Source organism: Lissotriton vulgaris, chromosome 11, assembly GCF_964263255.1.
Source record: "Lissotriton vulgaris chromosome 11, aLisVul1.2, whole genome shotgun sequence".
Lineage (NCBI taxonomy): Eukaryota > Metazoa > Chordata > Amphibia > Caudata > Salamandridae > Lissotriton > Lissotriton vulgaris.
This window is the reverse complement of record NC_141699.1, coordinates 955,122,073-955,149,327: the sequence shown is the minus strand read 5'-3', so window position 1 is coordinate 955,149,327 and position 27,255 is coordinate 955,122,073. Positions and strand designations below refer to the sequence as shown.

Below are 27,255 nucleotides of genomic sequence, written 5' to 3'. Positions count from 1 at the left end.
CAACTAACTATAATGGTAGAATTTCTCTGGTTTTGTACGAGTGAAATATCCAACTAATTATGATATAACTGAAATCTATGTTTTTTCAGTGAATTTCAAAGTTTATGGCAATTTATAACTATAACGTCCCTGAAACCTATGTTTTTTTCATTGCATTTCTAAGGTTTTTTAAATGCTAATTTCTAACTATAACGTCCCTGAAACCTATGGCTTTTCAGTGAATATATATATATATGCAGCATGTCGGATTAAATTTTCTTGAGTAAAATTCACGGACTCAGTGCCTTCCTTCTATCGCATGGGAATCGGATTGGTAAACAATATATATATATATATATATATATATATATATATATATATATATATATATATATATATATATATAATATCAAAGCTCAAAAGTTGCCCTTTGCAACAATAGCCTTTCCTTTCAATAAGGTCAATTCAATAAAGCACAACCCTGCATCATACATGACTTTAACAGCAATAAATAACTGATGAGGAAGCTAGACAGAAAGTAAAAAACAAAACAAATGATCAATCCCTGTCAACAAAAGGCTCAAAAGCACAGAAAGCACGAGTTACATATTTAACAAACTAAAATGATTCTTTGACAAGGAACAAAGTTATTCACACTTTCAGCTTTCTATTGTTGATGTTTTAGATTATTGCACATCCTTCACTTTAACAGCATGAATGAACATAATATAAGAATAATCCAAGATTGACATTTTTGTTTGGTTGATTCTAGGTTTTACTTGTGCTTCTTTAATCATAAAGCCTTGCTCGTTCAAAACTTTTCTCACAAAATCTTCATCGACGCATAACATTGGAAACTTGAAATCGGCTACATACATGTATGTGCATTCCAGAAGCAGAAACATTAATAAGTGACCCCCGCTCTTCAACAATGATGACAAATCTTTCAAACTGCCGATGAAGGAGACATGGTCCTTGCATAGTATTATCAAAGTGTGTGGGACGAGCAGGCAATCAACCTGAGGGAAGGATTTAGGTGCTACCGGACCACTTTCAGAAACCTCTAATTTCATGGTGTTTTTGATGATTCTTTTCGTATTCTCTTCATTTTCAATCCACTTTTGCCTGGAAAAAAATGCAAAAAGTATTATACAGACCTCCCAGTTGGGTTAAGGCAATCATATTTTCAAACCACTAGTTTTTGTGTCACATTTAACAAGTACTACCAGGTTTATTTAGAGGCATGTGCAAACTCCACGAGTAATACCTCAAGGTGGTAGAAATGTTTGTTGCGTATAATCCTATGATTGTGCAAAGAACTGAGGAATATCTGTGGTTAAAACATTACCATGTTTTCCTCGTTTGTTTGCATATTGCTGTCACCATGTTTTTGATGAGTGTAACCTGTCACACCATGTCATTGATCAAATGAGATAGTACCAGATTTCTCTAAACCTAATGATGAACTTTTTCTGGAACACTGGCTACCAGAGACAGACAGCCGCGGTGCACGGCTATGTCAGAGCAGGAAGTGCGGGAGCTATCCGGGCTATGGAGCAGGGGAGGGTGCCAGATACGGAAGGCCTCCCGGTGGAGTTCTATGCAGTTTATGTGTACCGCCTAGTCCCTCGCCTGACTAAACTGTAGATTGCAGCCAGGGATAAGAGAGAAATTCTGAGTAGAATACAGGAGGCACTAGTAACATCAGTGCTCAAACCTGGGAGGCACATTGAGGAGGTCAGGTCATACAGACCCCTCTCCCATTGAATGTGGACTATAAAATTCTCAGTGGCATCTTGGCAGGCAGGCTGGTGCCCAGAATACGTACGCTGATACACCTGGATGAGGTGGGGTTCATCGGTACATGTAAAACCTTTCAGAATGTACAGCAGTTGATGCATATCGTTGAAAGCTCCGCCATACTGCCGCAATGGGCCCTGACATTGTCCAAAGATATTTAGAAAGCCTTTTACACATTGTTGTGGGGGTTTCCTATATGTGGTGATGGCGAGCATAGATCTGCGCAGTGTGTTTATCCATTGGATAAATTGCTTTACTCTAACCCAGTAGCCTGGGTGAAAAAAGGCTGCAAAGTAACTTTTGGATTTGACCCGGTCTAGCGCACCCAGATAGCTTCCGTTGGCGCTTCATGCTTTTAAGCACAACATTTCAGCTATCCATTCCAGAGTCATAACTCCGGTTCTGCTAATTGGATTTTTGTCATTTTGGTCTTGTTCTCTTCATTAAATTAAGCTCTGGTATTCTAACCAGGTTTGGTATCTTTTTGTGTGGTGCTTTCCCTGCTTTACTGTTTGAAGTGTTGCACAAATACTTTGCACATTCCCTCTTAAGTTAAGCCTGAGTGGTCTGTGCCAAGCTACCAGGGAGGGAGCACAGGTTAATCGACAGTGTGCTTGTGGCTTACCCATACTGTGGTTCCTGCTTAGACAGGGTGCCAACCAGAAACCCAATTTCTGACAGGGGGATTGTTGAGATGATAGCATCAAGGTTCACCCCACAGAGAGAGAGATATGGCAAGACTGCTGTTGACCTTGTTGGGCTTTCCAGGTGGGCCTAGAGGATGGCTTCTGATAACCAGGTAGCTATATGTTTGAAAGAGGGCACTTCCGCAGACACAGACCAGGGTACCGTATGTCAGGGAGCTCCCGTCATGGCACATGATTGCCATACCAGATGGTGGCAATTGGAACAGACTTGGAAACTTGCTGGAGTTGAGTCTTACAACAGCAGACAACCTTTCTGTTAATGCTGTGACAGTGGATTTTCAGTGCATCTGAGAGCAATACGACATTCCCGCTAGTGTTTTTTTGATTCCAGATGGACAGGGGCTGCAGTGCATTTGTGAGATTGCCCAGGAGGAATCATGTGATGTAACTTTTCTATAGGGTTCCACAGGACTAGGCTAATTTGGGGCTTGGGCCCTAAGAGATCACTGGGAGCAAACAATGGGGACACCAATCACTGACACATACTGGACAAGTATAGTCAGAATCACACCACTAGCGTTTCAAATGGATCCAATTTTATCACATTAGCACCTACAAGTCTCATGATGAGCTCAGCTCGTCTTGAGCCACGGTGCTCGTGTGCTCATGACGAGCTGAGCTCGTCATGACCGTTAGAGCGCTCGCATGCTGGGCAAATTCCCCTTCTGTGCGAGCGTTCTAAAGAAATGGCTGTGGTAATGACGAGCTCAGCTTGTCATGAGCACGGGGCGCTGTGCGCATCCCCCCCCCCCCGCCCCCCAGCACAGCAGGGGAATTTTCCCAGCAGTGAAGGGGTTAACAGAGCACACTTGCCCTAGATGTGGTGAATATATTGACATATATCTGCATATGGTATGGGATTGCCCAGTCATCCAACCATTTTGGACAGGCGTGGAAACAATAATATCAACAGCAATGGGGAGGCAGTTTATAGGCTCTCCGGGGGCATTCCTGCTGGGATGGTTCACCTGCCATAAGGCAGGTACAGCTACAAACAAATGTATAGGCTTGGTGCTCATACTTGTCGGCGCCAAATTCCACTTGTATGGAAGTCCTCTGGCAGCTCCACTGTACACTCATGGGTGATGGAACTTTGCAAATGAGCTGGCTGTGAGGGAGTTGCGCTATAGCAGGAGCTTAACAGGGGATTGCAACCCAGGAGTTGGACAGAGGCCTGGAACCTCATAATCATTGACATCCCACTTTGTGGGAGAAGAGGGTTAAGTAAAATCTGGCATCTTGTGGTGTGGTGTCTCTTGAGCGCCAATGGGCGAGGGCCCCCACACAGTATGAATTGGCCTACACTTGCTCACCCACATTCCCTACTTACTTGCCACAAGCAAATTCCATGATTGCATGTATCCCGGGGACACCTCCCCGAACTTACATTGCATCACATATCATGTCATTCTCCCTCTCCCTTTGGCAGGACTCTTACTTACTGTTCATTGCTTTGGTTCATTATTAAACAGTACCACCATGTTAGAACTGTAGGATTCCCAGAGTTCATTGGATAAGCAGGATTGCACGCACCTTCTCAGTCCATGGCAGACTACAGTGGGATTGGGAACTTGTGCTTACGGATGTGATGTGCAAGATGTTAAAACTTAGTAAAATACGTTTTCAAAAAAATTAATACATGCAGTACAGTTTCAAAGCCACCACTAGATGTTGATAGACAGTATTTCTTAGATCAAACCAGTGTAGTATTGGAATGGAACAAAAAAACAGGCATAATAGTAGGAAATGATCCTTATAATGTGATGCATGACTAAACAGTATATTTTATACCTCTCTTCCTGATTTTCTTGAATAGATTTGAAGCACTGGGTCCAGTTAAATGCTTTTGGTTGATTTTTAAGCCAGTTATCTATATATTGCAGGTTGGTGTCTAAATACTCCATGATAATGATCTCCTTGAAGTATGCACATGTTGGGAAAAGCAGATGAATATTTACGAGAACCCCATATAAGACCAGTGTTTCTCCCTTCACAGATCCTATAAAAGAAATGAGCAACATGTTAAGACTTACATTAGGGGTAAGTGTGCATGTTTAAACTCATACTTTGAAAATGATAAATAATGGGTATGATAGCAAAAGAATCATTTTTAAAAGTTTAATTATAAAAACATTTGCATGTTATTTCTCTGTATCTCTGGGTGAAGCAAGCTCTAGCTCAAGCTGTCGGGTTTCTGAAAACCTCAACCTATTTCTTATGACAAATGGTCCCTGATAACTTAATCAGTACTTGTTACTACCGTGGCTAACCAAGGCTGCATGCTAGTCATCTCTATGCATATGATCTATGTATTCAATCTGTATGAGAAGCTAGTAAATGTGTCTGTGATATTCCAATCATTGCTTCTATGCCTCATTGTCTATTGTTTTATGCAAATGATGTAATGCATATTGCAAGTAGAGAGAGAAAGTCAAACATTAGTGAATTATAGCATTGATCCAGAAGGACCAAATCCATGCTAGATTGTCAAAATACCTATATGAGATAAACTTACATCCAGTCAAACTAAGTGATTCTCATGTATGTCCCCATTGGTCATTCTTTATATCTTGCCTGAATATGGTCCACTTGGAATTACACCGGATAATCCTTCCTTAAATAGTTTCAGACAACATTTCATAGGTTATGTGTAACTCTTGCAAAAGTAATTATTTGATTCATACTCCCTTGCAACTCAGATGTGGCAAGCTCACTAAAGAAACTCCTCCCTAATTGCCATCTTATATACAGGTAACCTTCTGGTTGATTGGTAAAAGCTGATAACCTTCCTTGCCCTACCTCCATCCTCTCCCATGGCCTTTTTCTCTACACTCCTTTATTTTACATCCAATCTATACAGAATTGTCTTGCTTTGTATCAAGGTTCAATATATGGAAATCCCCATACCTAAGATTTGGACCATTTACATGTGAAAATTAAGGATATCAAAATACTTGGAGGCTGAGCTCATCTTGTCTCTTCATATACCTAATCAAATACATATATGAAGAGACCAGATGGGCTCAGCCTCTCCAAGTATTTTGATATCTTTAATTTTCACTAGTAAATGGTCCAAATCTGTATTTCATGTTAGGCACATGGTGAATCAGATGCTAAATCTTAATGCCCATTTCAGTTGTAAATATTAGGGGGGCTTTTTGGACAAGAGTAAATGTGTTGGGAATTGTTAATATCAGTTTGGGAAGGGGTTTAGAAATGTTTCATTTCTACAAACTGGTTTGAAGGATTAATATGGTTCAATTGTGCACCCACAGCAGCATAACTTCACCCATGTGGTGACGCTAAATTTGCTCCTTACCTTCCCTACTAAGTTCAAGGCAGATGGTCTTTTATTGCCTGCTAAAAAGTGTGGACGGGAGTAAAACAATTCAATATTATACTTTCAATTAGACATGCTTTATAGGACAACAGACTCCGAATTCCAGTTTTGGTTATAAGGCCAAAAATAATTGAATATAAACACACGGCAATATCAGGGTATATAGATACATAGAAATCAATACAGAGCCAAGTCTACGTATATAAATCATTCGGCATAAGAGACATAATATAATGAACTCCAAAATCAAAATTCAACAAAGGATAGAAGCTGAGTCCAATTCTCTTTTCGTTTGAGGGAAAAAAAGTATCTTTCCCTACTCTGCTCTAAATAAGAGTCCTAACTATTTCCCCAATATCCTATCCCAAAGGTGAAAGCACGTGTTGACTTCTTAAGAAGTACTCCCGTCAAATGGTCTTAAAGCTATGGCGCTCGCTCTAAGATGCTCCTTCTCCTCCGAAATAGGCAGAAGTCTCCCTAATCTGTCCCTGCGCACCATACAAGAAGACAATGTTCAACCCACAATACGTCATATTCATTGACACCATCCTTCAGCTAGTTTCCAGAGAAGCCTTTAATTAAATTAATTCTTTTCCAGTGGCCTTGGTTCCCAGAGAGGCCAGACATGAAAGCGCCTTCCATTTTTGCCACCCAGACTTCTTCAAGGACATTCCGAGTATCTCCTTACATCTAAGAATAACGAGGGCAAATTCCGGCACCAGCAGTAGGATGAGAACATACTATCTTCGAGCACACTAAGGATTCATTTAATTACAATTCTTGAGCAACCAAGGAGAAATGAAACTCAAAACAACCTACAGTTTGGGCCTACAATTTAGTCAACTTATACTAAATACAAATACATTACACAAGTACAATTTAAACCTGCACATTACACATACAGGAATTATAAATGTCTTTAATACATACAAAGGCCTACTTAAATGTGCACACTACATTCCGATGCTAATATAACTCGAATAAATGCATCTTAATAATCATGAAACACTGCAAACGATAAAAATACATGTGAGTGCATTTAAACCATGAGTATAGTGCACCCATACAATTTAGAGTGCTAAAAGCGATCTGTCACTTGCAACAAATGTATCTTGAGAGGAGATTTGTTCATTTTTTGACCAAGACTGCTCTATTGTCTTCTTAGTGTTAAATCTAAAGAAGAGTATTGTCTACATCACTCTCTAGAGCATTTATTTAGATATGATAGTGCATCTGTGTTGCTCTGGCAATGCTCTTCTGAAAGAGGTTTTCAAGTGTTGTGATTATTATCCTTATCAAAGAAGAATAGCCAGTGCTTACCAACAGGGCATGAATGGAGGTAATGCGGCTTTCTGCAACCCTAGATTAAAAGAAGGCAGGAGATGGAAAATCCTTCTAAGTTAGGCAGCATGAGAGGACACTGTGTATCTAGGTTGGTGGTTCCCCATCACTCTCTTAGAGCTGCAACAATTTGAAGAATTACAGAATTTCATTTATTTATGTGAGGTAAGCACATGGTTATGACCAAAGCTCCTGTTCTATTGAAAGCAATGGACAACAGAATGAAAAAAATGGTTCCAATTGCATTTTGTGTCCTGATGAAAGCCCTTTACCCAAGAGGGTTCGTTTTAGGGTCTGAAATATGTCAAACATTTTCTAGAACAATTGGACCATTATATCCTTACCCCCGCACAACAACCTTTTAATCATACCCAAACAACTGCTACTAAAGGGATACCTTGATTTTTTTATGGTATTTTTATTAGGGAAACCCCGGCTAGAGAAATATTTAATGTGCTCGCTGGAATATGGTTGAGCCTAGTTTTTAGGGACCAGGATGAGACCTATTGATGAAGCATGACACTACTGGAGTGGGTGAGGGTGCAACAAAGAAAAAAAAGTGTTTTCTTTGCCAGCAGCATGGTAAATTGATGCCAAATCATTTTCCTCATAACAAGTAAGTTATGTATGGGATACTTTTTTGGCAAATTATTAGTCTGTCTAGGGAGGGTGTATCCCATTTCCTCTACATTCAGTCTATCTTCCTTTTTGGTAGGGCATCTCTTACAACACCCTCATCCAGGTCTGCGTTTGACTGTGGTTAGACTCCATCTTACTTCAGTCAACTGAAGCCAGCTTCTTCCCATCCATATTTACCCCGAGAATAGGAATAATGGAAGCTGTGAGGAGAACATGTGTAATGCCAAATCAAATACTAGCTGGTTAATATTGAAATTGGTTATAGTGTGGAAAATGTGTGTAAGGAAATCATGCCATGCTGTTCCAACTGGTCATAAAGAAAACTGGCAATGCTGTTCTAAATCATGGATAATTAAAATGATATACTGATTGAGCACGGTGGAAAAAAATGGACGATGTGTTAAGCCGGTATAATGTCATCTGTCAATATTAGACTTATTTCTTATTGTGAAAACTGACAATGGTGTGGTAATGGTGTGGTAACAAACTATATAACTGAGCATTCCACAGTAACTGGACATAATTTAAATTGACAATATTGTTTTAGCTTGTGTACTGTACTAAGCATGAAGAGCAACTTTGGAATAATGGAAAATTACCAGCATGCCTAAAGGAAACAGACCATACAAATGCCAATTTTACAAATTGTTAACTGGTGAAAATGTGCTCAATGGGCCTGATGGAAACTGCTGTGATGTGCTAAATAGTTATACAGAAAATGTCAATGCTTTCCTAGCAAACCATAAATGAAACTGTGAAAGATACGCAGCTGATCAAAACCGAAACTGGCAATGAAATTAGTGAAAACTCCCTGTGTTCTGCTAACAGGACATAATGGCAACAGTACAAAGTGATAAACTATAATTTTGGGAGTGGCCCACCATTCAATTGATATGGGTAGCAGGTTTCAATGAGAGAAAACTCTACCTGATCTCCTTAGCTCGATGTCAGTACAAAGGCGTACCTCAGTGATGCATATTAGTAGAGTCAAAAAGAAAGAACTGAAAACATAATAAGTAAGATAAGACAAAATCAGTTAAGCAAAACAAAGAGGGTCCCCAAAGGTTATAGGCAAAACAAAAATAACACCAATAACTATTCTGTGACTAAAGACTACATGCAACATTAATTAAATAATTCTTAGAAAACGGTACCATTAAAAATAGATGTTGGAAAGTACTGCATCCTATGTCACACTAAATAATAAAACAGTAAGAAATTTGACAATTTAGTAACTAACAATTTGCTATATACATCCTAGATTTTTAGATGACATTGTGCCAACACTGCAAAATAACACAGGTGGTGGGGGTCGCTGTAAAAATTATTTTCGTGATTAAATGAGACACAACATGTTGGCATTGAAAAGGAATATGTTGGTGTTTGGAGGAAATATTGCCCCTAAACAAACAGGGAAGAAGCATTGTCGGACATAATCATGGAGTCATAGCTACCTAATATACGCCCACTGGTTTTGGCTACTTGTAGAAAAAGAATACTAGAAAGAATCCTGACCATTTCTGTCATACCATAATTTGTAACCTTTGATTTAACTGGATAAGGTCACGGACGAAGTTCAGTCTTTATAGAGGTTGTAGACCTTTGGAAATACCTTCCAGCAGGTTTGAAATTACAAGAATATAAGAAAAGATTCTGAAATCTATCATATGCTGAGTTCTTTCACTGAGTTCTTTCACTGAAAAGTTGATTGGCCAGTTTCAGGTGTTAGTTCTGGTGTAACACTCCATATTAAGTATCCATCAGCTTTCATTGTTTCAGAGCATTACAAATTCATGGGATAATCCAAGGTGAGCCACAGGACCTGGGTATAGTGCTATACAAACATAAGGGTCCTCATGGCTAAACATGCACTGTTAATACATGTATTAATGATCCTGACAATGGATCTTAGCGAGAGAGAGAAGTAAAAGACAACCAATGTTTTTTTTCTAAAACTAATTCAATTTGTATTGTAAGATTATTCTATATCATATAATACTATCAGAAACTTGATACAGTAGCATAAATGTTTAATGTATTTTGTGTTTATGTGCAAAATATCTTCACTATCTGTCCTTTTCCATTCTAACCTTTATGCTCCAAATGTGTGTGGAGAGGCCCTCATGCCTCTTAGTAGATTATAATTATTGCTATCCACCAGACAAGCCACTACACTGGTTCGCTTCTCAGTACATCATAGCATGCATTAAACACTAGTGCGTGACTCAGCCATCTTGGGGGTATGCTTTTAGATTAGGGCAGGCAATCTGGCCAACGTGCACATTTGTACACACATTCCAACGCTGTCACATGTGCTTTCTACACTCGGGCCCTTTAGGACTGTCCAATTGAGTAAATGCTTCTCCCACCCTTCACTTTGTAATGGTATCTTGTGGCAGAAAAGCTTTACCATCAAAGTCTCACTTTGTTGTTTTCTGTAAAGGTTTGTCCGGAGACCCGCTGCGAATCAAGGGTGGATCAGGTGGCAACATTGGGATGTATGTATCTGCGGCAACAAGTGCACGCTATCACCATCTGTCTAAACACATGTCGTGCATGGGGTACAGAATCAGTCAGCCAGGTGTAGGGGCACACTTCCTTCCGCAGTGCGCACACCAAGATGGTTTCATGGTGGGTTAAGTTGTATAACCACCCCACCAGCCATTGCAGCTGCACAGTAGCATAATAGAGCTCATAATGGGGTGCCCCTAAGCCACCCTCATTAAATGGGTGTTGTATCATGTTCAAGGCAACCCAATGTTGTCCTGAGCCCCATATCAGTGCGTGCATTGACCCGTTCAGTTACTGAAAGAAGCTCCTGGGGAGCACAATTGGGAGGGGAACGAAGAAATACAACAGTTGGGGGGAACCAATATTTTGGTTATCGCCACCTGACCGGGTTGAGATAAAGGGAGCGAGCACCAAAAATGTAGGCATCGACGTATGGAGAAAACTGCCTTCTCCAGATTTCCTTCGTTGAGGTCTTTCTCAGTATGATAAATTTGTATCCCTAGATATTGAAAGGTGTCATAGCACCATCTTAGGTGGGTCACCATGGGGTCCACCTGGTCCACCAGAGGAAACATGCAGGTCTTATCCCAATTCACGCACAGCCCAGGGATATCACAAAAGGTTGCAATATTCACATGGGACCGCTGAGCGACACATCCACGTTTCAGAGGTAAATTAAGTTGTCATAAGCGTATAGTGATATAATGTGGCGTACATGCTGCTCCCTGATGCCCCACTCCTCTGCCCACCAACAGAGTTGACAGGCCAGGGGCTTCATTACCAGTGCCAACAGAAGAGGGGACAGCAGGCACCCCGTTTTGTCGCCCACAGATATCCACCCTGTCCGAGGTAACCTTTCCCATCTTCACTCTCGCTGTGGGGATGATGTATAGGGTGTGAATTCATCCCAACAATCCCAGTCCAAACCCCATTTTGGCGAGGACCAGCTGAAGGTAGTCCTACCTCGAGGTGTCAAATGCTTTTTTCTGTTCAGCGCCACCGCCACTTGACTAAGTACCTCGGACAGTAAAAGTCATAGGGGTCAGTGGTCCGATAAGGCGTGTGCAGGTACCTTACCTCATCTAACCGTGCACCAAGTCAGGTGGCACAGAGAAACAGATTAATTCTAGTGTGCACTTTGTGGACCTGCAAATAATAGGAGTACTCATGGTCTAAGGGATGTAGGTGGCGCCATGCATCCAAGTGGTGCATGCGCGACAGCTATTGAGTAAGGTGTTGTGCGGTTCGTCTTGTGGCTGCTGCTCTGAGTGGGGGGTGGAGCAATCAAGCATCACATCTGGGACACAATTAAAATACCTACCTCAAAGTCCAAGGGAAGAGGGGTCTCCAAGGAGCGCCAGTGTGAGGGTGTCCAAGAATTCACCCTGTTGTCTTTTGGATGCATAGATTACAGCAAGAGTGAGTGGTTCGCCATCTGGTTGCACATCCAAAATCACAAATCGCCCGCTGTGTCCACCCTCTGAGTGACCAAAGTGTAAGGTACCCCTGGGCCATCCAAATACAGATCCCACTAGTGAAGGAAGACTAAAGAGTGCCATGCAGCTGTCCCTTTCACTTTACATGGTGCTTGTGCAACTCAGTAATGTTGAGGTCTGTTTCTTGGAGCGTGGCTTTGTGCATCTGATTCGATTTAAGAGAGGCATAACATCGATATTGCTTGGAAGGAGTGGCTTACTGTGCACATTCTAGGGGATTATGCGGTACTGAAGGACACAGGTATCTGGTAAGTCACTCGTCATGCCATGCATTCTATGAGAACCCCGTAGCCCTACGGCTCAACCCACAGGTGGCATGTATGCATCAGGTAAACACTGCATATATCTAAAATATCCAAAAAACTGTTTCCCCTGGGACAGTTGCCGTGAGAAGGTCCGTCCATAAAAGTACCCACAAACTATGCACCAACAGCCATACATTAAGAAAAAAAGGAAGAGAAAAGCACAAGTAAAGTATAAACATTCAATGCAGAGTCCACTTGGAAACAATGGGGTGACATGGTGCTAAAATCAAAGACAAGGGTCATCTTTGGCGGGTAGACCTCAGTGTGGGCCTTGTGTTCATATGTGCCCTGCAGTCCCATACACACCACCTCTTACCTGACGGCTTTCGGCCCATCAGGTGAGGCACCTGTTCAATTTGACACCTGAGCAGTGGCAGTCCTGAGTTCACATTCACAGGTCGTCTGCCAATCTGGGGGTGATCTTCGGGTCCTGACTTTTGCAGATCATGGAAGGGAGTGATTTGCCCGAGTCCGAGCCCTACTCTGATGGGCGACCAGTTTGGAAAGGGGCAAATTAATTTGTGATCTGGAGGGAGTCCTTCGCTACAGCCTGGGTTCTCTCCTCAGCAGCCTAATTTCTGGATGGTCGCACCCTCTTGTGCATTGCCTGCATCTTCTTGGTTTGGTTAGCAACCATTCACCCTCGTGCCATTCCGAGGAAGGAGAATGTAGCATATCCGTTGTGTGGAGCCATGTCCACACGTCGTCCGGTGAGTGAAAGATGGGAATCTTATCCCCATCAACGACGAGTAGCTTAGCAGGGAATAAACGTGTACTTCAGGTTCAGTTCTCAGAGACGTTGTTTAACAGGGGAGTATGACCCTCATTGTTGCTGCACCTTCATGGTGAAGTCGGGATACTCCGTAATTTGATAATTCTCATTGGATATGTGACCTTCGGTGTGAAAGAATTATAAAAGCAAGATGCAATCATGATAATTGAGGAGGTGTGCTATGATAGGGCGTGGGGGTCCCATGTGCGGTGGTCATCCTGGTGTGCACCTTACCATCCAGACCTTTGCTCATCAGCCGTTCTTCCAGAAACAGCTTCCTACTGGGACCCACCGATCGTTCAGGTAGTCCCATCAGATTGATATTATTACATCTCGACCTGCCCTCTGCCTCTTCCGCCCTGTGATGCAGGGTGAGAACCTCAGCTTCCACATTCTTCAAACGTTCCTGCACATCCTGCATGCAAGGCCGCATTTTTGCCAATGTGGACTCAGCCACACCCGCTCACTCCGTTAGTCTGCGATGATCAGCCCGCAATAAGTTGACCTCCAGTGTGACAAAGTCTATACAGGTCTCCAAGGAGGTTTTAGTGTCTAGAGTGGCTTGGAGAACCTTGTTAAATTTGGCAGAGTGGGCAAGGAGCATCTCTTTCTGGTCCTGCAGGCTGCAAAGAGTCTTGTCCACGGGGGGGCATCCGCCTTTGGATCTGTGCCTCTGGATGTATGACGTTACAACGCATACATTCAAAACACATACCATTACAACTGAACTTTTACAACGCAGGATCCATTACAAAGCATGCCATTACAACGCATGCCATTACAACGCATGCCATTACAAGGCAGCTGCTATTACAAGGCATGCCATTACAACGTAAGTATGGGTAAGTATGTTTTTTTTAAATTAATGGGAATGTACTAGTAGTGTAAGTGTTGGATAGTGTAGGGGTTAAAATTACTATTCTAACTCCAGGGGGTGTAATAGTAGGGTAAGTGTTGGATAGTGTAGGGGTTAAAATTACTATTCTAACTCCAGGGGGGTGTAATAGTGGGGTAAGTGTTGGATAGTGTAGGGGTTAAAATTACTATTCTAACTCCAGAGACGCGTAATAGTAGGGTAAGTTTTGGACAGTGTAGGGGTTAAAATGTAATTAAATACTTACCCATACTTATGTTGTAATGGCAGCTGCGTTGTAATAGCAGCTGCGTTGTAATGGCATGCGTTGTAATGGATCCTGCGTTGTAAAAGTTTTGTTGTAATGGTAGTGCGTTGTTTTAGTTGCGTTGTAATGGCTGTTTCTCGTGCCTCCTGGCAGCAGTGACTTGTTGGTTTTTGGCTTCACCATCATTAGTCATCATTAAACCCTCCTGTGTCCACAAGACAGCAGGTTGTATCACTTCATTGTGGGGGCACACTGTGTGTTTGCCCCGTGTTTGGGAATCACCCATAGCTCAGGGGGGTGTCTCGGAGGCGCAGCTTCAGCATCCAAGGGAGGCTCTGATACAACAGGTCTCATTCCCCAGGAGTCCCCTCAATGACATGCTTGGGATGGAGCACAGCAGCTGCAGAACTGAGTACAGCAGTCAAGCAGCCAGTGTCCGGGTTCCTGGGCATCCAAGGAGTCCATATGCTACAGGTAATTTGCGCTAGTGTGCAAGTTGCCCCCCATTGAGTAGGGGATGGGATGGAAGTGAAAAGGGCCCCATTGCACCCCAGATTAGGTAGGAGTCCACTCTGTCACCTCACCTTTGAGTTCTTATTGTGCACACTGCAGTTCCTCGTGGTAGCTTGCAAGCATGGGTCAGTATGTTGTGAGGCAGTCATTCAAATTTGGAAGCATTCAGTGCACTGGGGTACAGTAGCTCACACCTCCTCCAGTTTTCTCTTCCTGTTCTGGAACATTTTTTGGGCCCACAGACGATCCTTGCTGCCTTGCACGGGGCCACGGACCAACCTCTACAATTGGGGCTCCAGGCTGTCGTAGCCAGAGCCGATGAGCCTGGTAGATAACCACAGACAGGTTCCCCTCAGGAGTAGCAGCCAACTCCAGCAGCATCAGGGAGGACCCAGGTACTGCACAGTCAGTCCAGGCCGCCTCAAAGTGGCCTAGTCAGGCTAGGGGTGGGGGGGGGGGCAGAGGGACACCATCAGTGTTCTTACCTCTGCCAGCGTCATCAGTTCCAGTGATGACGAAGAAGGGAAGAGGTCCTCGAGGTGATCCTGTGTCATCTCTGCCTCAGTTCCTCAGAGCACCTCCCAGTCCATCAACACCCCAGGGTCCAGGGGCCGACTGCTCAACAGATGGCAGGTAGGCCGATAACCCCCTACTCTTCACTGTCCCCCACAGCGGCCCCAGGCCCAGTACAATCCAGGTCTCAGGCTGGGGCGTGTCCCTAGCTTTGGGCTGTTCCAAAGCCTTGGAGTAAGTCCAGAAGCCGCCTTGCCTGGCAGGGCACCCCAGGGATCCTGCCTCAAATGGCCATGGCCAAGCCCAATCGGTAGGCCTGGTCTCATTCGCCATTGCGATGACAACAGCTAGGGACCTTTGTTATTATTGTGGAAATAGTCCGCCATACACGCCAGTCATGTTCTCCCGACAGGCGACACCAGGAGTCGTGGTAACTCGGGCCGTGGATAACTCGGATGCGGGGGATAAATGCAGGATAACTATCAGGCCCAATACGAAGCTCAGAGTTACACGTCCACCACTGACTCTATTTTGGCAACGCCCGACATAGATTTCCATTTAAGTAAGTATCCTCTCTTTTCTCCCCTTCCATCAGCCAGATTCTGCATTAAATCAGTAACAGATCAGACTCTTCTACATTGTTCCAAATTCAGCACCAATGGCTCAACATTGGCCGAGGCATATTCCTCACATAATTCATAGTAATTTGTTTTGTTTATTTATTTAGGTATTTGCTTTTTAATTTATTTAACTTGCTTATACAGCACAGCATAATCAAAATGGAGTCAGCACACTTTACAAGTAACTAAACAATTGAGATGAATTGCTCTTACACTGAACAAGGGGCTTTCATAAGAACTAAGATAATTAGTGAACTCTTGAATGGATATTCATAATGAATTCTTTCAGACGAACATGAGGAGTATAAATTTGGCAAAGCAAAGAGCTTGAATCGTGGAGGGCTTGAAACAATGAGATGAGCAAAGGTGGGAGTCAGAAGGAGATACAAACAGAGGGCATCATTTACAAGGACATTGCGCCGCCGGTGTATCACTTTTTTTGATGCACCTGTAGTGCAGTGTCCCTGCCCTTATATCAAGGCCAAATAAAGTCACCCTGCATGACTTTGTATGGCCTTGTAAATGTGGACCCCTTTCACACATTACTCTGCATGAAATGGGCATTCCTTGGGTGTTGCTATGGGTGTTACAACGCAACATCCATTGAACCTGACACATTCCCAGATTTACAGAGTTCGGTAAAGCTGGGAATGCGTCAGAATCCTACACCTCCCCAGGGGATGCGGAGGAGTGGGACAAACGAGAAGAAATTCTTTTATTTCTCCTAGTTTTTTCCTAATTCTACAAGATGAATAGAAAGAGGAAAAATACCATCAATGATTGTTTTTCGCAGGAAGGTGTCCCTTCCTGCACAAAAACAATGAACCTGCAATGAAGATTCCCTTACAGTATGACACAGGAGTGCCTGCGCTGGCGCATGGCAGCCAATTGTGTACCAGCGCAGGGGAAAGCACATGCATGTGTTGTATTGTTAGTAATACGACACATCCCTGTGCTTTTAAAATGATGCAGCTTGATGCAGCAACATGGCTTGCAGCGCAGCACTGTGCCATTTTTTCGTAAATGAAGCCCAGAATCTGCTGAATCTTGGCTCTCTAAGAACCAGATAGATGTCTTAAAGAGGAAAGAAGGGGAACAGAGAAGAGGAGGAAGGCACAAATCAGAGACAGTGAAAACAAAGATGTTGATTAGACAATGGGGAAATATAAGACAGAAAGATGGACAAAGTGAGAGAAACAAGGCAAGTCTTAGAAAGGGAAGATGACATTTAGTTCAGTGAGATGCATTCGTGCAATGTAGCTGAATCTAGAATAAGAGAAAAATTTGGAATCAATTGAAATCCATAGAAAGGATATATGAAACAAGGAAAGTAACTGATTTTCAGGAATGTGATGTGAATTAAAGAGACTTAAGCATTGTGATAGCTGTGAAACAGCTGTATTTTATGTTTAGTACATTTCCTGTAACTAGCCTGTTTCTATTAATGCAGTTTTAGCAATCTACCTGGTAAGGCACCTTCTGCTCAGTAGGGTGTTCAATAGTTAATTGAATGTCAAGTAGAGTGGAGAAAAGATGGCCAGTGGGATTGTTTAGATATTTGGGAGTTTGCTGGTCTGCCCTGCCAGCCTTTTTGTGTTTTCTGTTTTCGTCTGTCTGTGCCTCTTTATCTGTTGTGTCTTTTTATCTGTTGTGCCTTTTTACTTTTTGTGCCTTTTTGTCTGTTTGTGCCTCTTTATCTGTTGTGTCTCTTTATCTGTGTGTGCCTTTTGTCCACACCTTTTCATCTTTTTTTGCCTTTTGTCTGTCTCTGCCGTTTCTGTTGCTGTTTTCACTTTTGTTTTGGTTTTCCTGTTGCTTTTTTTCCTACCCCTTCCCGCCGCTGCTGACCACTTGGCCCCTCCCCTCCTGCCTTTTCCCTCTCCCGCCTCCCAGCTGCTCCCCCTTCCCCTACTTAATGACGGCTACTGCGCAGTGGGTGTGCCACTGGCATGCGGCTGGCATGCCAAAGGCAAGCTTTTCGGTGCCCGTCCGTGACTCAACCGTGACCAGCGGCAGGGACCCTGGTCCTCTGACCCCCCCCCCCACTGCTACAACTCAGTAACCCTCCACACACTCAACCCCGGGTGCAAAACACTTGCCAGCTCTCGACACCGGGCATCACCTCCTGCCGACACTGTTGCCACACCTTCACCCACCTCCAGACCCCGACAGCTACCGCCAACCCATTAGACGCCACTGCACCCAAGCCTCTAAGCTACATCCTCCTCAATGTACACTCCCTGCACAGACACGCAGTAGAAATCTGGGCCCTCCTGAACACCATCTGCCCTGAATGCCTTCCTCACAAAGACCTGGACCAAAGTCAGCTCTGCACCTGAGATTGCAACCACCATCCCAGATGGGTACAAGACTAAGAGGAAAGATCACCCCGACCACCCTGGAAGAGGCCTCGCCATCGTCCACAAAAGCTCCCTCCGACTGACAACCTCAATCTCAAATGACTCCTCACCCCCTATGGAACACATCCACTTCCAAATCCAGGTTAACCCCAGAACAACTCTACTCAGAACTCTCGCCTACAGACCTCCCAGACCCGCACCACATTCAACAACACCATCTCAGACTACCTCACCCCCCACGCCCTGCTTAGAGACCTGAACTTCCACCTTGAAAAGCTCAGTGACCCAAACTCCACCATCCTCCTAGACAACCTCGCCAGCATCGGACTGAATCAACTTGTCACCACCCCCACTCACAAGGCAGGACACACCCTCAACCTCATATTCACTGGTGGAATCAACATTTACTTCCGTCACACAATGCAACCCCTCTGGATGGACCACCACTGCCTTCACTTCTCCTTCTCGAAACCCACAACACACAAGCCAACGGCACACCCCAATGCAGAAACTGAAGCAAGATCACTGAAGAGCACCTCGCCTTTGCCCTCAGCTGCACTCCTTCCCACCACAATCGATGCCAACTCTGCAGCCACCGAACTCCACAAATTGCAATGCAACCCTCCAGAACTCAGCCAACACACCTGGTTCACCAGGGACCACCGAGAATCCAAGCGCTCGTGCCGATGACTTGAGAAAGCATGGAGGAACAGCAAAACCCTGGTAGCATGCACCGCCTACAGAACCGCCACTACAGCAAACCACCAACTCATCAGATCTACGAAGAGAAACTTCATCCAGGACAGAATCCTCTCCAACTCCAGCAACTGCATGGAACTCTTTAATATCATACAAGAATTCACCAGCCCCCCCAGCAGAACCTCTGACATCTCTCCTTCCCAGGACCTCTGCAACAAACTCGGCTCCTTCTTCCACTACAAGATCAGGGCACTCTACAACAACTTCGACGAACAATACCAAGGCACCGACCCAACACCTCCTTCCAGCAATGCCACTCAACAGACCATCCTCTCCTGGACCCCCGTCACCACAGAAGACACTGCAAAAACCATGCGGAGCATACACTCCGGAACACCAACTTACCCCTGCCTGCAGCACCTCTTCCAGAGGATTGCCTCCACCATCACACCAGAACTACGACAGACAATCAGCTGTACCCTTGAAACAGGCATGTTCCCCGACGACTGAAAACACGCAGTAGTCAAACCCCTCCTCAAGAAGCCCTCAAACAGACCAGACAGACCGCAACTACTACAGGCCCATCTCTCTCCTCCCGTACTGCAGCCAAAGTCACCAAGAAGATCGTCAACATCCAGCTAACGAAGTTAATGGAATTCAATGACTTCCTCAATCCAGCTTTCGCAACAACCACAGCACCAAAACCTCCCTCCTAGCCGCCACAGATGAAAACCACACTCTCCTTGACCAAGGCCACAGTGCAGCCCCCATTCTACTAGACCTTTCAGCAGCCTTTAACACCTTCTCCCACCTCACTCTAGCTACCAGACTCCACCACCTCAGCATAAACGGAACCACCATGACTGGATCCGCTCCTTCCTCGCAGGCCGAAATCAAAGAAGAAGACTCCCACCCTTCTTCTTCACACCCACTGAGTTCAGATGCGGAGTACCCCAAGGATCCTCCCTCAGCCCCACGCTTTTCAACATCTACATGGCCCGCTCGCAACCATCGTCAGAAAACACAGACTCAGCATAGCATACTAAGCCGACGACACCCAGCTCATCCTCTCCCTCTCTAAGGAACCTGACATCACCAGACAAAATTTCCAGGAAGGAATGAAAGACATCGCATCCTGGATGAACAGCAGCTGCCTGAAGCTCAACTCTGAGAAAATGCAGCTCACACATGCCTTCAAAGCCATCCACAACACCGGACCCCAATACCTCAACGAAAGAATCTCCTTCTATTCCCCCAAAAGAAACCTACGCTTCACTGACCTACACTTGGCCGAAATCCCTCACATCCATGGAGCCAGGATGGGAGGCAGATCCTTCTCCTACATCTCAGCCAAGACCTGGAGCGAACTCCCCCTCAGCATCAGACGAATCCCCACACTACAAACATTCAGAAAGAGCCTCAAGACCTGACTCTTTGAATGACCGGAGCTGCCCGAAACCCCCTCCCCCCAGAGCCTTGCGACCCTCATGGGTGAGTAGTGCGCTCTACAAATCTCTGATTGATTGATTGATTTCTCATTTATGCAACGCAGCGCAGCAAGTTCCCTTGCTGTGCCCCGTTTCATGAATAAATAGTAAATATACCTATCGATTACTATTTTTAATTATTTTTTTGCCCACCCCAAATGTATTCTTTAGATGCTATTCCTACTTTTTTCAAAAAATCTAGATTTGCTTGACTTTTTAGCTAATGTTGATGTGGACCTTTCATCTTTATTTCATACTTATTTTGTTCTTTGTGCAGTTACATATTATACCACACACATTTTCTCTGAGCATAGACTTGCTGCATTCGCTTAGCCACATTCACTGAGCCACCAAAGATGAGCCAAAGAAATGTAACAGAAACCATTTTACCTGTGTGGATTGAACTCAGGTGCATTGTCCAACATTCCAGTCACTCATAAAATGGGCCACATTAAATACCAGTTGGCGCAATGCAGCAAGGCCACTTGCTACGCTGAGTTGCTTCAAATGGAGAGAGCTGTACAGCACCATATTTATTTTTTGAAGGTTTTATATAGCACGAACATGATCCTTGCAGGTATCAGAGTGCTTTACAAGTAAGGTAGGTAAACAAAAGGGACAATGTACAAAGAAACATAGTATTTCGACTTATGTTACAGCTGGTTGTTCTACTAGTCCGAAATAATCTTCAAATGAATTTCATCATGAGAAGAGATTTAGCTTATTTTTTGAAGGAGGCAGTTGATGGGTTGAGTCTGATTTCTGGGGGTGGTGCATTCCAAATCCTTGGCGCAATTCCAGAGACGGCGCGATTATATGTTTTCTTCTTGGCAAATCTTTGAGGCTTCAAAAGAAGGTTGTTGGAGATCCTGGAGGATCTGTTTCCACATGAAGGCTCCAGTTTCTGGGCCAGGTACCTCGGGGTGTTGTGATGTAGGGCTTTGTGTGTCATGCAAGCAATTTTTAGATGAATTCTTGATTCGAAGGGTAGCCAGTTAAGCGCTTTGAAGTTGGGGGAAATGTGGCAATGCTTTTTGGAGTCTGTGATGAGCCTGGCCGCTGAGTTGAGTGATGCTCTTAGCAGGGCAGTTGTCGATCTAGGGAGTCCACAGAGAGTTGCAGTACCATATTCTAGTCTGGGAATTACTAGTGCTTGGACTGCTAGTTTGAAGTCGTTTACTGGGAGGAAGGGTTTTAGTTTTCTCAGGGTGAGCATCTGAAAGTTTGCACCTTTTGCTGCGGCACTGATATGTTTTTGCATGTTTAGGTTACTGTCCAGAGTTACTCCCAGTGATTTTGCTGAATCTATAATAAGAGGCTGGCAGTTGAGCGTTGTAAGATGTTTAAGCCATTCTTGTATGATGTTTGTTTGGTAAGGTGGGGCGATTAGTAAGAATTTGGTTTTGAGGGCATTTAATTTGAGGTGGTTTTCAGTCAACAAAGGCTGAGTTTTTTGTAGAGTCAGATTGAGAGCTTTGATGTCATCCAGAGAGTTTATCTTTAAATATAGTTGTGTGTCGTCTGCATACATGTGAAAGAGGATATTAGCTAAGTAGAGAATCTCAGTGAGTGGCTCCATGAATAGGATGAACAGTGTAGGCGAGAGGGAGGAGCCCTGTGGGACTCCTAATGTGACTGTAACGGTCCTGGACAGGGATTGGTTGACCTTGACACTTTGGGATCTATTTCAGAGCAAAGAGGTAAACTAATTTAGAACTGACTCTGATAGGCCCATTCTGTGTTGCAAGAGGTCTAGTAGATGATCATATTTGATGGTATCAAATGCCGAAGATAAGTCAAGTAGGATGAGTAGGCAGGCTTCGTTCTGATCTAGGATTTTTAGTGCGTCGTCTATTATGTGGGTCATCGCCTACTCCGTACTATACCCTGTCCGGAACGTCAGATTGAAATTTATTGAGCAGGTGGAAGTTGGTGATGTGGTTGTCTAACTGGCAGAGAACACATTTTTCTAGGAGTGTAGCCAGAGTTGGGATGTTGGAAATTGGTGGGTAGTTGTTTAGGTCAGTGGGGTTCGCCGTCGTATTTTTTAGGGTGGGGGAAACTTTTCCCGAACTGAGAATATGAGGAATAACTCTAAGTAAGCATTGATGATCTTTGTCCAAAGTGGAAATAGCGCAGGTACGAGATCTTTGAGGTAGTTAGCTGGGAGGGGGTCAGAGAAGTGTATAGGTCTGTGAGGGAGTTTTTTTTAGGTTTGCTCTTCCGTATTTTAGGTCTTGTAGGTTGTGCTGAGAGTAGTTTAACTGATACCTTGATGGAGAAGGTGATGGAATGGTGATCAGACTAATCACAGGGAAGGATTGTGTTAAGCTGAATGGCCTCTGGGTTGGCAATCACTAAGTCAAGGGATTAGGCTTAGACATGTGTGGGGCCATTGCAGATTTGGTGGAGGTCAAAGTCCGAAAGGAATGTTTTGAGGCAATTTACTGCCAGGTCCTTAGGGTCATTCCAATGGAGATCGAAGACACCAAGGAATATTTGGGTATTTTGTTGACCAGTATGTGTGGTCACGATATCCATGAATTGCTCGATGAAGGTGAGGTTATCGTCTGGTGAGTGGTAAAATGTGTGCAGCAAACAAATTGTTTTGTTATTACCTGTGATATCTAAGCAAAGATATTCACATGAGGAAAGATCCGGTGAGAGTGAGCGGCTCACTGAGAGGTTGTTCCAGTATATGCAGGCAATACCACCTCCTGGTCTAATAGGTCTATCTAGTCTGGTGATGTCATAATTGGGAGGGACCAGTATGTCTAGGATCGGTGTGGACGATTCATTTAGCCAAGTTTCGGTTAGGAATAGGAGGTCCGGTTTGTGAGAGAGTATAAAGTGGTATAGGGAATATTAAAACGAAACAACATTTTATCAACGGGACGCGGACAGAGAGAACTTTTACATTTTCTTACCTAGGGATTCTTTTTTAATAGTAAGGGGAATTGGAATAAGCATATCACCCTGAGTAAGTTGAAATTTGTGAAAATCGTGGAGGCTATTTTTAGATTCTCCCAAAAGATTGGGATAAACCTGTCCGGGAGATTCTTAAACTGTACGGAGCGAAGTGTATTACAGGGTGTTGTTATGGGGGGGCTCTATGGGGTCAGATTGAGACATCTCCACTACAGATCCTTGAAAATAACTTCCTAAAACGCCTGCTAGCTGTCCCTGGTGCCACATCGTAGAATATTTTGCACAAGGGAAACAGGATCTCCGTATATAAACAATCTAATTTGTATGGCTGCATTAAAACTGTGGCATCGTCTCTGGGTTAGGGATGAAACTCATTTTACGAGGGATATAATTTTAGATTGCATGTCCCAAGATGGTTGTAAAAATATTCCCTGGCTAAATTATATTGCTAGTCTTCTAGAGGATTGCAATTTAAACGTAAATGATTTTACCTCGGGAGATGTGCAATATATTAGTAAGGCTGAATTAAAAAAGAGCTTTCTAAACGTAAGGGCCGTCTGTAGAGAAGAGGCATCTAATTCCAAGAAATCAGTTATCTCTTATCTTGAGGGTCCTGTGGGCACGGGTTTACAACCATATCTTATTTTTGTTACCAATGTACAACATAGATTTTACCTAACCAGATTAAGATTGTGCACTCTACACTTTTTATTTGCATTTCCTAAAAGGGGTAAGTGGTGCTCCATCATGCCGAATTGTCCGTGTGATGGCAGGTCCAAACAAAGCACCTTTCACTTTTTATTGTTTTCTAGGTTTTATACAGAAAGTAGAAAACCATATCTCCGTCCAATTTTTAAAACGAATAGCCTGTTTTCCTATGAAATTGCTTTTAATTACCTTCGGCATCTGGATAATATTTTAGTATGTAAGGCAGTAATCTGTTATATAATGATGGCAATGAAACAAAGGACCACACTTGTTCATCTAGAAAGACTGAATTATGAAGTAACGTAAGCTCAACTGTCTAGTTTGGTGCCCATTCAAATTAAGTGATTAATTGAAGTTCTCTGATGTTTTTAACCTTGATATGTTTTTTTTTTTATTAACTATAAATGGATTTTAGATTTTTTGTATTGCATGCTTTTGTGGACATTTTGTATGATCCGAACAAAGCTTGTTTGACTGACTGACTGAGTATAAAGTCAACAATGTAAGCTACGTGTGCTGAGGCTGATGTACAGTTTAGTAGCATGCATTTGATACAAGGCTTGGAGGTTGTTGGAGGTTCCAGTGTTAATGGAACTTGCATAAGATTCTCCAGGGTTATACCTCTGGAGTCGTGATTAGGAGCTCTGTGTGTACTGAGTTGAGTTTCGATTAGGGTGGGTTGCTTCTGCTTGTTCAGGTCTACTGTGGACTGGCTAGGTGGGGGATCGTAGGAGAGGAGTAGGGAGTGTATATCTTTAGCGGATAGAGTATTCTTCCTGTGGATTGGACTGGTTGTGGAATAGCAGTAAGGAAATGTTCTCCATATTGGGGGCGGTTGACTAGGGGATAGTAGTTGCAACTGGTGCTGGGGTGTGGGGCTGTTGCTGTGTGGGATCCTGCTCTTATTAACCGCATGTCATCTGATCTTGGGTTGCTGTCTGATCAGGTTCCGTAGCTTATGGAGGTCATCTTTGATATATTGTAGTGAAAGTAGGATTTCGTCAAGCCTAGGGTCTGGTGTGGGAGGGGTGTTAATAATGTGGTCTAGGAGTAGGGGGGCGGAAGAGTTTGGGATGTGGATTGGAGGGTAGCAGTGGTCTGCATTTGCGTAGTGAGAACTACAAGTCTGACTGTCCGGAGATGTGGAAGTATACAAAGGGGGGAAGTAAACAAAGGGGGGAGATATGTATCAGAGGGGGTGTGCATCAAGGTTATGGGCATGTGAGGGTTCCTAGTGTTCGGGGGACTATTGTAATGGAAGTTACTTGTTTGGATCCTGAGCACTCCATTCTGCTAATGAGGCTAAAATGATGGGGAAGGGCACTACTGAATTATTTCAGTGACTGCTTGGGAATAGCCCATTCCTATGGGCACTGAGACCAGTTTAAGATGGCCACCTGATTTGCAGAAGAAATATGGTACTGATCAACTCCCTCCTTTTGCTGGTGCACTCTGTGCTGCCTAGCACCAATGCAAGCACCCATGCGCCATGCTGCAAGGGTGCCTGAGTAATGGGCAGGATTGTTTTTCTGCAGGAAGGGGTAGCTTCCTGCACACAAAAGTTCCTTGTAAGTCAATTTCCTCTTTCTATGTGTGATGCAGAGGAAATAACAAGGAGAAATAAAAATATTTTTCCTTGTTTTGCCTCACTGGTGTGGCATTTTGATCCATTTCCAGAATTTCTAGCTTAGTAAATCTCGGAGTGAGACAAAATCCATTGGTGGATGCAGGGAAATGCCCAAGATCCATCCATGGTCAACCTCCAAGCCACAGTGTGATAAAATGCAGATCAACGGGCTGCGTTGCGTTACATTTTCTTTACGAAGCCATGTAAGGGGACGCAAGTCGGCTCTTACGTGGGTTAGTAAGTGCCAACTATCATTTTGCATCCAGGCTGAGCCAAAAAATGTGGTGCTGCCATGAAGCAAATGTTAGTAAACCTGGGCAATATATAGCAGTAATGCAAGTAATTGATGTTTGCCGACAATTTAAAGTCTTGCACTGTTGATCACCTGTAATTGTTTAGATTTTTTTTTAAATAAAAATGTGCCTTATACTAGACTTTGTATAAGTTTCATTTAAAGAATATTTCAGTGTCTGTGTGTGGTGTATTTTATTAAACTTAAATCAACAGTTTAAATAAAAAGACTCCTATTTGACACATCTTAATATTTGAAAAACGTGTTCACAACATTGAATCCATAAATAAGTAAAAAATGCTATAGCAATACGGTGTGCAGTACCTACCAGAAGCCAAGAGTTGTTCAAGTTGTCTCATTGGCTGTATCACTGATTCGTCCGTGAATTCAGAGTCTGCAGTATAGTACTCGGTAAGAGCCTTCTCAGCATCAAAATATTTCTGGTAGATAGATGTCCATGTTAAGCCCGGCTCCATGTTCTGACTATAGACTTGTTGGTGGACCGTGACTCTGAATTCCACGCCGCCAGTGCTATGCATTGTGAGCATATTTGCCCCGTTATATTCCACAAGTGCAGTTTGCTTACGTACCCACGTTCTGCTTTCTTGTTTGCTTTGTGCTCTTTGAAGATTGCGCTGTCTGTTTGTGTCTAGTCTGTGTGAGCTGAAATGATAATTTCGACCCCTACATAATGATGTTTTGCTCCCTTGGGCACTGTATTGTAGTAAACATCCTGCTGGGTGCTCCGCAAAGTAAGGGATGAATCTAATTATAGGAACATGGTAAATACAAACACTGCACTCCTTAACCCCTTCACTGTGGCGGCTATTCCGCCGCAGTGCTAAGGGGGCGGGGCGGCCGCGCGGCGGCCGCATGCTGGTGACGGAACCGCTCCGTCACCAGCGTCGGTTGAGCTGTGCTTGTGACGGAGCGGTTCCGTCATGGCCTGCCCCCCTCAATTGAACGTCCAGCGCAGGCGCGAAATTCGCGCCGCGCAGGCGCGCCGATCGGGCCATGACGTAACCGCTCCGTCATCAGCACAGCCCAACCGTAGCTGATGACGGAGCGGTTCTATCATCAGCATCCAAGGGGTTAAAGCGTATTCTGGGCCCTTCAGAACAAAAGCCACAAAAGCAAAATTAGCTGCCTTTCTGTACTAGCCACATGTGAAGTCCGGAGTGTAGTCGCCAAAAGTGCAGCAGGTGCAATGGCACCGGAGAAAAGGGGTGTGAGGAGACCATTGAATCCCAAGTGTAGCTTTTTTGACCAAATAAAGGAATGGGGTGGGGATATTTTGGTCCGTGCACTAGGGCCTGTGGCATCTTAATATGCCACCGTGTGAGGGTTTGATTATCCGTCAAAAGCTTGGATTATTGTCGCACTCCATCAAATGAGTGCTGCTTAGATTTTGTAACCCTTCCTCTCTATCGCTTCTTTTGTTGAAGTGTGGATGATGTATATATTTCACAGTTCATTTTATATGTCACAATTGCAGGA

General features: G+C 43.8%; 1 protein-coding gene across 1 annotated transcript; it reads right to left on the bottom strand.

Annotated features, from left to right (window-relative positions):
- Window positions 1–395: 395 nt before the first annotated feature.
- Window positions 396–26,306, bottom strand: LOC147683743 (nicotinamide N-methyltransferase-like). Its single transcript, XM_086944901.1, has 3 exons — window positions 26,087–26,306; window positions 4,278–4,485; window positions 396–1,104 (listed from the first exon to the last, which is right to left on the bottom strand). Exons 1-3 carry the CDS (start codon window positions 26,304–26,306, stop codon window positions 666–668), a joined length of 867 nt encoding a protein of 288 aa, XP_086801027.1. The 3' UTR covers window positions 396–665.
- Window positions 26,307–27,255: the final 949 nt, after the last annotated feature.